This window comes from Dysidea avara, chromosome 6 (genome assembly GCF_963678975.1).
Source record: "Dysidea avara chromosome 6, odDysAvar1.4, whole genome shotgun sequence".
Taxonomy (NCBI): Eukaryota; Metazoa; Porifera; class Demospongiae; order Dictyoceratida; family Dysideidae; genus Dysidea; species Dysidea avara.
The window spans coordinates 27271391-27287713 of NC_089277.1; the positions used below are offsets into that span (position 1 = coordinate 27271391).

The 16323-nt window shown below is 37.2% G+C and overlaps 1 protein-coding gene and 1 long non-coding RNA gene across 3 annotated transcripts in view; one reads left to right on the forward strand and one right to left on the reverse strand.

Annotated features, from left to right (window-relative positions):
• Positions 1-16323, forward strand: part of LOC136257532 (uncharacterized) — a 188694-nt gene that overhangs the window by 95673 nt on the left and 76698 nt on the right. The window lies entirely within an intron of this gene.
• On the reverse strand, positions 3919-14131 carry LOC136257672 (protein NLRC3-like). Of its 2 annotated transcripts, none has more exons than XM_066050952.1 (4): positions 13898-14131; positions 4831-7537; positions 4255-4448; positions 3919-4195 (listed from the first exon to the last, which is right to left on the reverse strand). In XM_066050952.1, exons 1-4 carry the CDS (start codon positions 14065-14067, stop codon positions 4093-4095), a joined length of 3174 nt encoding a protein of 1057 aa, XP_065907024.1. In that variant the 5' UTR covers positions 14068-14131; the 3' UTR covers positions 3919-4092. The 2 variants fall into 2 exon arrangements, with proteins under 2 accessions (XP_065907024.1, XP_065907025.1); XM_066050953.1 differs by lacking the exon at positions 13898-14131 and adding an exon at positions 8845-9630.

The following is a 16323-nucleotide window of genomic DNA, read 5'->3' on the forward strand; positions in this document are numbered from 1 at the left end:
GCATTTAGGTATGTCTATAAAAGTAATCCGGTGGTAGAAATCGTATTGACTGGGGTGATTGATCACTCAGTGCGGCGAGGCCATCAACCTACACTAAGGCACGTGGGCAACTGTGCTTTATTGCCCACAAAGAGTGCTTTATTGTACGAATAAAGCACTCTTTGTAATCGATGAAGTAATTGGCCGGCTGAGAGTGTACTTTATGAAATTTAAAGTACACTTTTCCCTTTGATCTCGCCCACGCAAAGTTCTATAATAGACAATATAGCTAGTGTGTAAGAATGATGTTCAGGATAATTCAATCTAATCCAAAACAGCCAAGCTGTAAAAAAACAGTGCGGCCCTCAAAAAGGCTATGGTGAAAAAAGATGTGAAATCCAAGGTGGTGGCCAAGAAATGGCTGCGATGGTAGGTTAATGGTAAAAATTTTAATAACGGCAATTTAGGTGAATTTTGTAAGCGGCACAAAATTCACCTAAATTGCCGTTATTAAAATTTTTACCATTAACCTACCATCACAGCCATTTCTTGGCCACCACCTTGGATTTCACATCTTTTTCACCATAGCCTTTTTGAGGGCCGCACTGTTTTTTTACAGCTTGGCTGTTTTGGATTAGATTTCATTTCTTTTTGTATTTGTATACCACAAAGCTGGCCTATGGCCGGCTTTGGGACTTTTTTAACCTGTCTTTTTTTTCTTTACCACAGGAAGAAGAAAAGATGAAGCAGATGTACTTTAAATATTTCTGATTTTATCAGTAAATGTACAAATTATATATATAATACATATATTTATTACAGAACTCTCCATGGTGGTTTCTTTGTAACTGAACACTCTAAAAGGTGACTTCTTGCTGCCCTATCTACAGGGTGAATTGTTAGTAGCTGAACAATCTACAAGGTAACTTCTCCTAGCTGATCTCTCTACAGGCTGATTTGTTAGTAGCTAAACTATCTAGAAGGTAACTTCTTCTAGCTGATCTCTCTACAGGGTGATTTGTTTGTAGCTGAATTCTGTGCAGGTGATTTGTTTGCAGCTGAGCTCTTTACAGAATGGTTTCTTTGTAGCTGAACTCTCTACAAGGTAACTTCTTCTAACTGATCTTTCTACAGGGCAATTTGTTTGTAGCTGAACTCTCTACAGGTGATTTCTTTGCAGCTGAACTCTCTACATGATGGTTTCTTTGTAGCTGAACTCTCCACAAGGTAACTTCTTCTAGCTGATCTCTCTACAGGGAGATTTGTTTGTAGCTTTCCTCTCTACAGGTGATTTGTTTGCAGCTGAACTCTCTACATGATGGTTTCTTTGTAACTGAACTCTCTACAAGGTGACTTCTTCTAGCTGATCTTTCTAGATGGTGATTTGTTCGTAGTTGAACTCTCTACAGGTGATTTGTTTGCAGCTGAACTCTCTACATGATGGTTTCTTTGTAGCTGAACCCTCTACAAGGTACTTTCGTTTAGCTGATGTCTCTACAAGGTCACTAGTTTGTAGCTGTACTCTCTACATGATGATTTCTTTGTAACTGAACTCTCTACAAGGTGACTCCTTCTAGCTGATCTTTCTACAGGGTGATTTGTTTGTAGCTGAACCCTCTACAAGGAAACTTTTTCTACCTGATCTCTCTACAGGGTGATTTGTTTGTAGTAGAACTCTCTACAGGTGATTTGTTTGCAGCTGAACTTTCTACATGATGGTTTCTTTGTAGCTGAACTCTCTACAAGGTAACTTCTTCTAGCTGATCTCTCTACAGGGAGATTTGTTTGTAGCTGAACTCTCTACAGGTGATTTTTTTGCAGCTGAACTCTCTACATGATGGTTTCTTTGTAACTGAACTCTCCACAAGGCAGTGACGTAGCTACCATTGAGGCAACCGAGGCAGCTGCCTCGGTAAAAATGCTCAACAACCTCGTCAACAACAGGCTGAGCAGGCCTAAGTTTTGGCATCCCTGATTTTCTACTCAAACGTTACTAGACAGCATTACTGTACCACACATAATAGAATCTATGGCTGTAGTACTAATCAGGAGTGGAGCCCATGGTGACAAGGTGCTGGACCACTTTCAGCTACTCAGTAATTCAGTTGTAAAAAGATCAAGATACTCTAATAGAGCAGTCATCGTAATATACTCTAATAGAGCATTCAGTACAGATTATAGCCACTGTTGTTCTCATTACATAGTCTCGCGTGCCAGACGGTTTGTGTGGGGGCGGCAAATAAACCGTCTGGTCACTGATACCAGTACAATTCTCGTCTTAGTCTGCTCACAGAGATGATTGAAACGATTATTACATCATCCTTGGCGCAAAACAATACCGTGATGTAATCTAATTGCATTCCAGTGAGTTCACGGAAAGTGTGCAACAGTGACCAGACGGTTTATTTGCCGCCCCCACACAAACCGTCTGGCACGCGAGACTACTCATTACACTGCGTGGTCTAAATCATTCACATTTATGTTAATTGTCTTTGCATTACTTTTCAAAAGTCCCAATGAGTCTACTGCATGGTATTGCATTGAGCTAATTGCCCATGCATATATATCATGTACAGTAGCAGTTACAATCAAAAATATAGCCTCCACATGCCATTTTAAGCATATATTTTCTTGAGGGAGCATGCCTCCAAACTCCCTAGCTAGCACATGCAGTTGAGCATCACATGAAAGTCTGACTTAAACATCAGATCAATAAAAAGTATAGTGTGCATGACTATGACCTCCGTTGCATGCAGTCCACGGATGACCTGACCACTCAAATTATCTCCGGGGTAAGTTGTGTTGAATGCAATTAAACTAGTCTAATAATTGAAGCATGGGAGCTATACTGTAGCATTAACTAAGCTGGAGCATTATTTATGGCAAGTAGGAAATGCTCAGAATCTTTCTTCCATCCAACCAGATAGTCAACCTGCAAATGCTGTACTACCCATACTTCAAAGTAATTTTGTGAATCAGTAGAGTCAGAAGCAGACCCTCTCAATTAGGTCAATGTATAAACTTTGCCTCGGTAAAAATTTTTTCCTGGCTACGCCACTGCAAGGTAACTTCTTCTAGCTGATCTTTCTACAGGGTGATTTGTTTGTAGCTGAACTCTCTACAAGGAAACTTCTTCTAGCTGATCTCTCTACAGGGAGATTTGTTTGTAGCTGAACTCTCTACAGGTGATTTGTTTGCAGCTGAACTCTCTACATGATGGTTTCTTTGTAGCAGAACTCTCTACAAGGTAACTGATGTCTCTACAAGGTCAGTAGTTTGTAGCTGAACTCTCTATACGGTGGTTTCTTTGTAACTGAACTCTCTACAAGGTGACTTCTTCTAGCTGATCTTTCTAGAGGGTGATTTGTTTGTAGCTGAACTCTCTACAAGGAAACTTCTTCTAGCTGATCTCTCTACAGGGAGATTTGTTTGTAACTGAACTCTTTACAGGTGATTTGTTTGCAGCTGAACTCTCTACATGATGGTTTCTTTGTAGCAGAACTTTCTACAAGGTAACTGATGTCTCTACAAGGTCACTAGTTTGTAGTTGAACTCTCTATATGGTGGTTTCTTTGTAACTGAACTCCCTACAAGGTGACTTCTTCTAGCTGATCTTTCTACAGGGTGATTTGTTTGTAGCTGAACTCTCTACAAGGAAACTTCTTCTAGCTGATCTCTCTACAGGGAGATTTGTTTGTAGCTGAACTCTCTACAGGTGATTTGTTTGCAGCTGAACTCTCTACATGATGGTTTCTTTGAAGCTGAACTCTCCACAAGGTAACTTCTTCCAGCTGATTTCTCTACAGGGAGATTAGTTTGTAGCTGAACTCTCTACAGGTGATTTGTTTGCAGCTGAACTCTCTACATGGTGGTTTCTTTGTAGCTGAACTGTCTACAAGGTAATTTCTTTTAGCTGAATCAGTGATAGTGAATGGAGAATACTCTTGAGGTCATTTATAATGAGCTAGTTTTATGCATACAACGTTTAGGTAAAACAAATTTTACAGTATAATATGCACAAAATTATTTCATATAATAATAATATACAGCATTCAATTTTACATATTGCTATATATAATCAATCATCTTCCCTTCTCTTGTATAGTTACAGATTTACATCCTCCGATAAACTCCGAGGTGAGCGTTGCACTTTGAGCAAAAGTGGGATACATCTTTGCACAAGCGCATAAAAAGAGGCAACAAGCAAAGACAAAACCTAAAGGAAATGTTATATGTACATATAGAATACGTTGTTACACTTATGAAATAACTTACAGTAGAGTGAGCGATACAAATGAGAAAAACAATAGTAAAACCAATATCCATGTATATGGACCAATTTTGGTTGCAGTCTTAGTTTCCATTTCTTTGTGACATTCTGGACAGAAAACTTTAATGGGATACTCACCAAGAATAACAATCGTTTCCTTTGATGACTGTTTATTTGTGGTGATTACACTAGATGGTGACTGATAAGAGCAAATTATCATTATTAATGCGTACGAGAATAGTACAGTATATGCACATGTCGTCAGTAACCAATTGTAACATTGAATGCTCTATGACTGCTCTATTAGACTGTTTCAACCACAATTTTTCAATTAAAAATTAGCACTGAAATTTAAGAACAAGCTGTCAAGATGTTAGACCCAGTAAACTTGAGGTACTGTACATAACAGTATCGGCCATTTTGACAATATATTCGTTTTAAACTTTCTACCACCAAAGGTATACATTAAAGTTGCACCATTCTATTCACAGTCAAGCTACAATGGTCTAGATTCATGATACATTATGAAATAATAGAAAATGTACATCATTGCTAGCAAACTCTATAATGAGTAAACTTACTTCATCTTTCCTTATAAATGGTACTCTTGAAATAAATTGCTGACAGATTTCATGACGCTTGAAGCAACTAAGAAGAGAAAGATTCAATTTTTCCTGCCCTTTCAACTTTCTCTGGTGATTAATAGCCCTCAAATGATATTGAACTTTGTGAGATGAGTAGAAAATGTTGTCAAGGAATATCATAAATATAGTATCATTGTAATCACGTATTTGTTGTAGCAGTAGAACTATATCCTCCTCCTTCAAACTTGTCATGTTATCTTTCAACCCTATCCATTCTAAAGTATTGTTTTTCTTCAACATGTGTGCAATAGCTTTAATTCCATTTCTAGTTACATTACAGCCAACCAAATGAAGCATTATCAAGGAGTTGTTGTCCTCTAGAGCCTCAGCAACTTCAGCTACAAACTTGTCGTTTACTAATTCACTGAATGACAATATCAACCACCGAAGATATTTATGAGTATGGACAAGTTTTGGTATTCCACTTATTTGATTTTGACTACAGTCAACATCAAAGACACAAATATTACTACTATTGGTACTACAGCCATGCTTTTCACTCTCACTACAATTAGGGTCGTTGTTACAAGTCAGATACTTTAGCAAATAATCTGCCCCTATTTCATCAAACATATTGCACCGAATTATCCACTGTCTTCCACTATATGCTATGCAGTAGGACAGTGCTGATAAAATCTGAGGTGTTGCAGCAGATTCAGGAACAAAGAACCAACATGTTTCACCATAGAACAAGTAGCTGTTGCATACGTCCTTACACAACTGAGGATTTTGTGCCTCCATGACTGCTGCTATTAGTGTAGTCTGAAACTCTCTTGAAATACAGCGAGACAAGTTATAAGAATACTGTTTTCCATAGTGAAAGTCTTCACTTAATTTACTCACATCGGGAAACCTTATGAATGCATTCCTTGCAAAAGTACTTTGCACCCAACTGAATGCTCTATAGCTGGAAATTTTAATTCTCAGACTGTAACTCTCTGGAAGACATTCCTTGAAGGAAACTGAATGAAACCTTGTGATACCTGCATAGAATATCCAAACCATTTCTAGTTCTTTCTTGTTGAAGATGCTTTGCAGTTGCTTTTTCTGTGTTGGTGCATCTTGTCGAGATAAATACCAAGCTGCAAGTAACTCCTGAAGAGTGCGATGAATAAACTCATATGTTTTGCTAATAGACTCAAAATGTCTGTGGTTGGTTACTTGCAGTAGTCCCATCCCATCAAAATTATCTAGATTTTTATCAGTTGAATCAAAGCAGTATTCTTTTATCGTTGCCTCTGAAAAAATTAAGGTGATATCATTATGTAAGTGATCATAAGCCATTTTACTTAGTCTAAGCAACATGTCATCAATTTCAGGAGGTAGACTGTCTAGATCACTGATAGATGCACTGCCATATGAAGTCCTAGTTTGATAACGTTGTAACTGAATCAGCACCAAATTTTTATACATGCCTGTAAAAGTTTCAGGTAATTTATAACCATTGGTGTAGAAAATGTAAAGAGAAATGCTTAAATTTATGGGAACAAACACAAAGGACTTTAAAAGTGGAAGGCGCTTTAATTCAGAATGAAACTGTTTGACTAACTCTAAACCATCACTATAGTTTTGAAAATAATGTGTTATGTTTTCTGTAACTTGCTGTTCAGTAAATCCAAGTATTTCAATTCTACGTTTAATGTATTTAAATTGTAGACTTCTAACGGCAGAAGGACGACTTGTGATTACAATTTTTGCCTCAGGAAGAAGGGAACCAGATATAAGTCGAGTAAATAAACTGGTACGTTGCCTTATTTCTGGTAGCTCATCCCAACCTTCTAAAATAATCAATATGCCTTTACCATTTTTTTTGTAAATATCATCAACAGTTGCTCTTGTTAGTGGGCCAATTTGTAATTCTAGTAATTCATTTAAAGTGACAGCATTGGCAACTTCTTCATCTCTTAGTTGCAAAAAGATAACGCATGCAAATGTTTGCAGTAGTTCTCCTTTTGCCCATTTTGTACACATTCGTTTAGCCAAAAATGTCTTGCCACTTCCAGGATATCCTTGTATTAAGACTACCCTGTAGTTTTGAACAACTATGTCAGAATAGGAGTTAAGAAACTGTCTTGTATAGGCTGTTTTATGATTAAGCAATAAACTGTAATAGTCAAAGAAAGTAGCTTCTTTTTTGTGATCCTCTTTATTAAACTCAATCAGTGCAATGTTAATCTCATCTGATATTGGAAGATCAAAATTAATATCTGAAGTTTCCACAAGGGAAAAATTGGCATATTGCTTTTGTAGATAGCACTGGAAGTTATAAAGGGAATACTTTGGATAACTTCCATCTAAAGTGACAATATTCTCCTGGTTTAGCTCTCTGAGAGATAATAAAAATGTTTTAAAATAATCTAAATCCTTGTCTTTCAGTATTTCTACAATATCGCTGACTTCCTTTCCTTTCTCAGAAAGGGCTGTTTCTTCATTTCTTGTAAAAAAGCTTCTTTGTTTAAGACATGTAAATAAATCTTCGAAATTAATAGTTTTGATGATAGATTCTTCACTTGTAAGAACACGGTAGACTGCCATCATGCTTTCAGCTACATCATAAAAGCTACTATCCGAGTAAAAGATGCCAAGCAATGTTTTGAACTGGTAAGCATTGTGCACTCCCTTTAACAAAGCATCCACCATAAACCTACAACATTACCAATGCATATATGTATATATAGTTGCTCCACATTACAATGTACACATAATTTGCATACAGTAGTTTTATGTGCATTATGTAGTAAGGATCATAGCAGTGTAGTATAATGCTTTTTTCTACTTACATGCTGTTGTAGCTACTATACAGCAGTGTCTCAAATAAAAAGGCAGATTGATTGGCAGAATGGAATGGTGGACTGGAATGGTGGAATGGAACGGTGATTAGGTAATTTCACTTAGCAGTCATCTTTTTATAAGACCACCTTCTAATAAAGACCGTTTAACTTCATTGTCTGAATTGTTGTTATAGGCTGTGTCCCAATAGGACAGACTTATCAATGAATTGTGTGCCACAGAGTGAGTGATTTACTATGATACAACAATTTCCCATACAACAGTTAACTGTACAAAAAAGATGTGTCCACAAAACTAAGCAACTAAAGGAGCTAATATCTGGTGGGGCCAAGAAATGAATGTTAGTACTGGCAACTAACTATAATTTACAAAAATCTATATTATAACATTGATCCTTTATCATTAACTCGTGGAGTCTGACTGCAATTCCCTCTAATTGGATAGTAAATTGGTACCTTTTTCAGTAGTCATTGTAGAAGAAAAATGTGGCCAAATTACTAGCCAATTAGAGATATAGCCTATCATACAGGGAATTAATTAGGAATGCAAATTACTTATGAATGCAGCAAGATTGCTCAAGTCAATGATCAAGGACCAATTTTTTTATTAATAGTTAGTTGCCAGTAATAACATTCATTACTTGGCCTCAACAGATATCAACTCCTTTAGTTGGCAGTTACTTTTAGTTAAATTAATGGGCACGTCATTTTTGTACAGCCAAGCTGTTTTGCATGGGGCTATTGCTGTATTACAAAGATATCATGCACTCTGACTTTTCTAGGCATGTGGCACACAACTAATCAATAACTATAGGGATACACTCTAAAACAACAAGACAGCAGCAATTTAAATATTAAAGTATTAAAGATCCATATAAAGAGGTGGTCTTTATAAAGAGGTGAATACTAAGCAAAATTACCTAATTACCATTCCATTCCACCATTTCAGTCCAGTCCACCATTCCATTCCACTGAATCCAGACACCCCAGAGTGTTACAAAACTCCCACTAGGGTGTGGGAAGGTACAAACAGTGGACTGGATCACTGGACTGGACTACTGGAATGGACAATGTTTTTTTTTGTTTTTTTTTTGGTTTATAATTTCATTTTTTACATTCCAGGGTACAGGGTTGTGTTTGTTGCTGCATTTGAAATGCTTACTTGGTACATTCTCCACCAAATCATCCTATTGCAGACTGCGGCCATGTTTGATACCTAAATGTAAGCAATATTGAAGAGAGATACTGCTAGATTTGCATGAAGATACTGTGTAAAATTTTTCAGGGGACTAGATGTTGAAATGATATATATATGTATGAGCTGCTGACCCATAACATCTAGTGGTTGCACTCGTATTGGCTTGAGTGATTGATCACCCAGCATAAGCTATTAGCTTGCTACAGATCAAAGTGTTACATGTTAGCTGTAACACAGGCATTCAAGCTTTGCCTGATATGTATGCCCTCAGCTCTTGAGCTGTCAGCCATACATATCAGGCAAAGCCCTCATGCCCATGTTACAACTATCACATGTATTATGTGTTGTACTACTACATACTCATTGGCTTAGTATCATCATACATGTGCATAATTCTTATCTGCAAAATAGAATCATTTGGTAGAGAAGGCATTGTTAAAAAGTAGGAAATCCATATCCATTACCATAGCTATAATGCAATAATCTTGGGACATTTCACACTCATGTTCAAGCAGTTATGACTAAAACAAGACAAGTGTGTTGAAGAAAGTGTAACAGCCAATGTGCCTAACAAAAATGTTGAAAATGCAGTCACTGACAACCAAAAAAACCCCAGTCCAGTATTTGTACCTTCCCCTAGGGTGTTCAATAACACTGAATGCTAAAAACTCTGACCCTTTGAAGGGGGGTATTGGGATGGGTGTCACAGGTGCAAGCAGTACCACATCTCTAATGTCAAAGGAAATCTACCTATTGAAATAGAATCATAACACACACATAATAACAGTAACATTTAATGCTTTTATAATACCTTATAGTGGTTATTAATGCAGAGAAACTCCCCTAAAGGTGTGGGTGTAGTATAACACCATCTCTAGGGTGTAATTAAATGCCTCCATTTTTGCAGTGTTATCAAGTACATGATGGCAATGAGCGAAAAGGTTGGTTCATGACCCTCTGGATAGCATGCTAATTAAGATAGGGTCCAAGACATAACTGTGAGGCATTGGTAGGAGAAACCCAACCTGTCAGATAATGATTATAATTATAAAGATAATTATAGTAAATCCCTGTTAACTGCATGCTGATAGCAGTCAGGGGGAAAGGTCTCCAACCAGTTGTGTGGCAGTACTGTAAGGACCATTTTTGCCCATGTTACAACTATTACAGTGAATAGACCAGAGAAAACATTTGTGACCCAGTCTGAGAAAACCGGTCTTATCGCCTATTTAAAAGTACTGAGAATGTCGGTTTAGTGTGTTGTAGCTAGCTAATGGTTGAAGCTATGTGTACCAAATTTTCACATATTTACACCAATTCCTTACCTTCCAGAGCATCCACTGTACAAGTAGCCAAAAGCTAAGTTTCCTTCCGTTTTAGATAGTTTTTAAACCAAGGTTGACTGTATCTGGAGAGCTCCAAAAGGTGTAGGTGGCAGGGACCCGGAAGGAGAACAAGAAGCTGTTAAGAATCAAGTTATAGGACATTCAGGTTTTCTGTTACACCTTATTAGGTATAAGTCATTTAAGTCTAAGTCCTCATAATTATAGGTAATCCTAAGGCTGCAGCACAAGTTGCTGTCAGACCTTCAGTGCTGGTCACTGTTAAATGTTAATAACATACTAAAATGAAAGAAAATTTACAGTACATGCAGGTCTTTACTCAACACCATGGAGCTGTACAGCCACATGATACAGCCACCCCCAGGCTGACTTCAGCTCTGTTACGGCCCCAGATTGCACGTATGGATTGCCACTGTGCTTGGGAAAAGCAACCAGCAAAAGCAGACCACTCAAGTCTAGATTTTGAGTTTATTCATGTAGATTTGTGTTCTTGATGAAAAATCAAATCTGCTGTCATGGACGATAAGACCAGTTTTCCTAGATCCAGTCACATTAATTTTAATGAATTATTACAGTATTATGATCAATTATATGTTGTTTGATATGTTTGCATCATATGATGTCATCCTTAAGTTATCAATTTATGTAGGGGACTTCAATGCAGTTCAGTGACACAGTATTTTGTTACATGTATTGTTTGGGTGTGCATGTTTGTGTGTGTCTATGCAACCTCATACACAATCCTTACATGCTTTCAATTGGTAGATCAACACCAAACTTGATGGATACCCTTTAAGTTAATGGGCAGTGGTGGATACAGGGGTGGTTGCAATGGTTTCAGATGAAACCCCCTTTGAAAATAGCGTGTGCCCCTACTTTATCACCACGAGTTGTACATAGACTGGCGAAAACTTCATACTTTTGCCTTTGAAATCACCATTACAGCACTCAAAAACAGTTGGCGACATTTTTTTTTTGTCTTTGACTTACAGCTAGGCTGAAGTTGAGTGAACCTGAAACCCCCTCTGAAAATTTCTAGATCTGCCACTTATGGGTCCTGTTTACCAACCTTGAAGATGTGAGGTGTAGCCAGCATTTGCAGGGGATGGGTATAATGGTACCCCATGCAGGGTTCTAGCTGCCTAGCAGCATGCTGTATACAGTAGTGAGTCTGCATATCATATACATAAAATATATGGCTTAGGTCAGGTTAATTGTACTATGTGACCATTACTATTATTATACACAGCTATGCATAGCTACCAACTGTATAATATTAGATGCATTAGATCAGTGCTACAGCTATGTGAGGATAATGCAGTACTCTACACCATGTACTGTATGTAAACATGCAACACTGCATGTTTACAAAACAATACATAGAATTTTAGATGACTCTGCAAATTCAGAACCAAATTTGATGCATCAGATGTTTTTCAAGGGAAGTGTTTATTACGGAGTAACCAATGTACTCAGCAATTAATTGAGAAATGGCAAGCTAACTTAGGGATTGTACGTTATAGGGCTGCATACACATCAGTGAATATATGTACTGTATATGTGACTATGTTATACACATACACGTGAATATTCCATGTAGCTTTTAAACTATATAATAATGTGTGTTCCATACATGTTTATGATACTCAATCAGTTGTACAATATTCTTGCATAGTGTGTGTTTTGAGTTGTACTGTCAATGTGTTGTGGTTTAGTAGCTATTTTTCTTGATAAGAAATTGCTAACCATCATGCCTTTTTAAGTACAGCTAGCTACATTATGTAGCTATGTCAACTGTTCAGAACAATACTGACTCAATGGCCAGGTCGACCATTTCTGCCAATGAAAATTACAGGATAGAATAATTCAGGCAAAACTGTAAGGATTTTAATTCAGCACCACATATGTATGTAGTGGAACATAGACATATATAATAGCTATCTCAGCTCTGGCTTGTTGTTGACAGTTAGTGATCATGTTAGTGGTATCTCTTTGGTATATATATATATATATGTATACAGAGGATGTGATATATACTATACACAGGATGTGTATAATTCCCTTGAACTGTTTAGTTATTAAGTAAACTTTATATTCCAAGTATAAATGGTTCATGCTTATTATGGTATTGCAGTACCTTAGAAGGGTATGACATCGGGATCATAATTATGTTATTAATTAGTTTAATAACAAGACTGCAAAAAAACCACCACAAAACAGGTGTGTTTTCACAGATGGGATTTTTGGTTAATGGTATGATATAAACCATAGTAAACAACTGTCCAGTACATAGTAAACAACTGTTCGGTACATACTGTATATGGTCACTCAAAAGTTCATAACACAGATTTCAGACTATATGTTGAATGCTCATCACAGCTATGTCTGTTACATAACAAATACGCATTACATGCTTATTGTGCTGAGAGAGAAGATAATTATACATTTGTCCATTCTAGCTACTGTGTGTACATACCATGTAACTGCATTTGCAAAAAGGTATACCTTTTCACATACAAATATATATAGATTTTGTGAACCTTGATATATAACTTCATAACTTACCTTACTGAAATTGTCTGATAATTCAGTTATTTATTTAGACTTTACAGCACACTCAGGTGCTGAAAGCCTGCAGGACTTGGTAGTTGTGAGCCTGTTTAAATAAGTACAATATGTCCAAGTTGACCTGAGCAGCTTCGAATCTACTGTATAGCCATCATCCGATTTATGCTTGAAGGCTTACAGGAGTCTGCTGATCAGTTAGGATGTTTTCTATGTGCCAATTTTATGCATTTGTATCCATAGTAACCTTAGAGAGTACTTCAAAGTGCCTCAAGTGGAAACAGAAATGTTTGGTGGTATTGCATACTGCTGTCCATATAGGCTTACATTGTCTATTGTTTAGAGCTATGCGATACCACCTTAAACTTGTATCATGATTTAAGGGTATCACGATATGCTTTAGGTATCGATACAACACATGATATGACCTACATGAGGTATAACCAAGCCAATGCGCACATAAAAATTGGCTTTTCATAATAATTAGTAGCTACATGCAAACTATGTATGATATATATAATAGGATCCTGTGCAAAACGTTTTCCTCAAACCAATGGAAATGTGACCGAACATCATCAACCATCTAGTTAGCTACAGTATAATTATTGCAAAATTGATACCCAAAATCTTGGAGTAGAGTATTGCCATTTGGTATTGTGATACTGGGTAGTATATACGTAGTATTGCACAGCTCTGCTATGGTTGCCATGAAAAAGTGAACTTGATAGTTTAATAAAGAAGTGCAAACATCTATATACACAATATTATACTGTACTATACTATTATTCATACTTTTGTGGTGCTGACGCTTAATATCATACCTGCAGCTTGTACAATAATACCACAGTAACCACCCTAACTATAGTTACTGTACCATACTGTAGTACTTGGCATGTGTCTGTGATGATTGTAAGCAGACTATATTGTTTTAGGTGCAAAGCCTAGCTGTCAAGCTACACTTTGTGAAACTTGATTGAGCTCTACCTGATATAATCTATACCCTTGGGATAGCCTGGCTTGAACTGTACCTTTAGCTACTGATTCAGAATAGCTAAGTAGCTATAGCTGGACAAGTCTACAGTAGCTAGCAAAGCATGCTGTATCCTCACCTATTTTTCTCAGTGATTTCCTGTTTATTGCCAATATTCCGATATCTCTTGTCATTTATCAGCCCACTTCCATGAAGTTTGTTGAGAATGTCTTCACAATCATACGTGACATCGTCGATTTCTTCGTACAATTTCGAAAAAGTGATTTTCAGCACTTCTTTTTCTTTCATCACTAACCAAATAGTTGCATGTACATATAATGGATCTTCAGACCAGAGAACTACAAGTAAATGTAGTGTATATAGGTTATTTATTAAATATATTGAGAGACAGGCCGCAGATAGTTGCGTCACATTTAATATGAGGAAGCCTTGTTGACATAGCTACAGTAGTGATGGGCTTCTCTGTTTGTGTATAGTCTCGCCAACCAGCCTGTATTTTTATTAAAAAGAAGTCAGTCTGGTAGTTATCATGTCCAATAGTCTATAATGTGTTCACGCCACAACCTAGGCAACAACTTTCCCTTACGTACTGTAGCTGTCAAAAACAACAACTTATCTGGCCTCCCTAGTTTGACCACCTAGCGGGCTCAGTACCGAGTGTAGCCTCGGCCTACTGCCTCGCGCGCCCTAGAGATGGAGGTGCTTAATTAGCTACCACCAACAAAGAAACCTGAGCGAAAATCGTTAACTAAAAGTGAAACAGGACAAATGCCTAGAAGGGGCTTGAAAAAAAAAAAATCCAGTACAGGGTAAAGCAGATTTTTTTAAAAGAAACCCATAGCTAGCTAGACTCCGTATGTTATTCAATAGGCACTGAAATGGTAAAATATACACTTTGGCTATTATCAATCCTTGCTACCAGTGGGATAGGTTGGTGTAGCTAAAAAAATTTTAATCATATTTTGCTTTGTTTAGTAGATGTAAGAGAGAAAACCATCATTATTATATATTATAATGATACACAAACATTTACATTAAACATTAAGGAATCCTCGGTCACATGCGACCACCAGACAGGATTGGCTAAAAGCACCTGGGTGGGCATGGCAAGGGAGCACAACAAAACATAAAGTAAGTATACATGCATGTACATTTAACTAACTAAAGAGTCAGTCTGGGGAGGCAAGAAACCACTCACGACAGTCCCTAGATAAATATTCTTTGAGATGCTGTAATACACTTCTGCGAAGCAGAATCCAAAACTTTTCTTAGAGCTGCTTTTGACACCAATATATCCTGGTGAACAAAATGTAACAGGTTCCATAAGTTCTTTACACAAGAAGGATGGTAGTGGCCTAGAATGCTGATTTCAAGAGTTTCGTAATAGTTTTTACATAGCTAATAGTATAATTATGTGACAGAGCCTGTGAAAACAGAGTATGTGGGCACAAACTACATTCTGTCACTCTACAGGTCGTTTCTCAGTACTGTAACAGATTTGAATATTTGTATTCTGCAACTTGCATCATAAAGCCAATTAAATGCTGTAAGCATTTAATTGGCTTTATGATGCAAGTTATTTTGATGTTACTTTGTTTATGATGCAGGCTTTATGCATTGCCATAGTGTCATGGTGTAAAACATTATGAGTGATGAAAGTTTGAAAGAGCAGGCAAAATCATGTGTCCACATGCCCTATTTTTGCAAGCCCAGTCACATATTGTGGTTCATCACAATGCATCATACTAAGTTCTGTGCCTGACGTCACATTGTGCCATAATTTACTAGCTATAGACTTTGTGTGTTTTTGTGCATTGCGTGATACAAACTACCTATAAAATGGCAAGTATGTTTCCATTTCAATTGACCTTTAATTAATGACTAAATTGATTTTAGTAGTGCACATTACCAACTGTGGGTGCATAGCGAGGGACATGGTTAAAGGCTTGCAAAACACTGCACACACCGTGGCATAATCATATAGTCTGTGTATCTGTTTATGATCATTACTAAATTCGCTGGGTATTATTGTCATGTCAGATGCCTTCAGTAGTGATGGTATACAATTGGCAGTGGATTCTGAACCAAAAGTCGGTGTTATACTCTTGGTTATGTTTTTTAAGGAATATTATTGCTTGTGCCCCATGGGTTTACCTGCAAACATCCACTATTGAACCAACAATAAAACTTATTAGCCATAGATTTAATTAATTACTTTATTAAATTATTATTAAAGGGCACTGATAGGATGTATGTTTGTATGCTGACTGCTGTGTTGCTTTTGCAGTATGTGCTGCTCTGTGAAGTACCGTGCTTTGCTTTGCTGGCTGTACTGTCATGCTATGCACTGCATGTGTGTGTGTGTGTGCGTGTGTGAGCGTGTGTGTGTGTGTGTGTGTGTGTGTGTGTGTGTGTGTGTGTGTGTGTGTGTGTGTGTGTGTATGTGTGTGTGTGTGTGTGACTAAGTTAGAAGGCCCAATGAAAACTAGCTATTTTTGATTCCAAGACTATAGCTACTATAGCATTATAGTATGCATGTAGGAA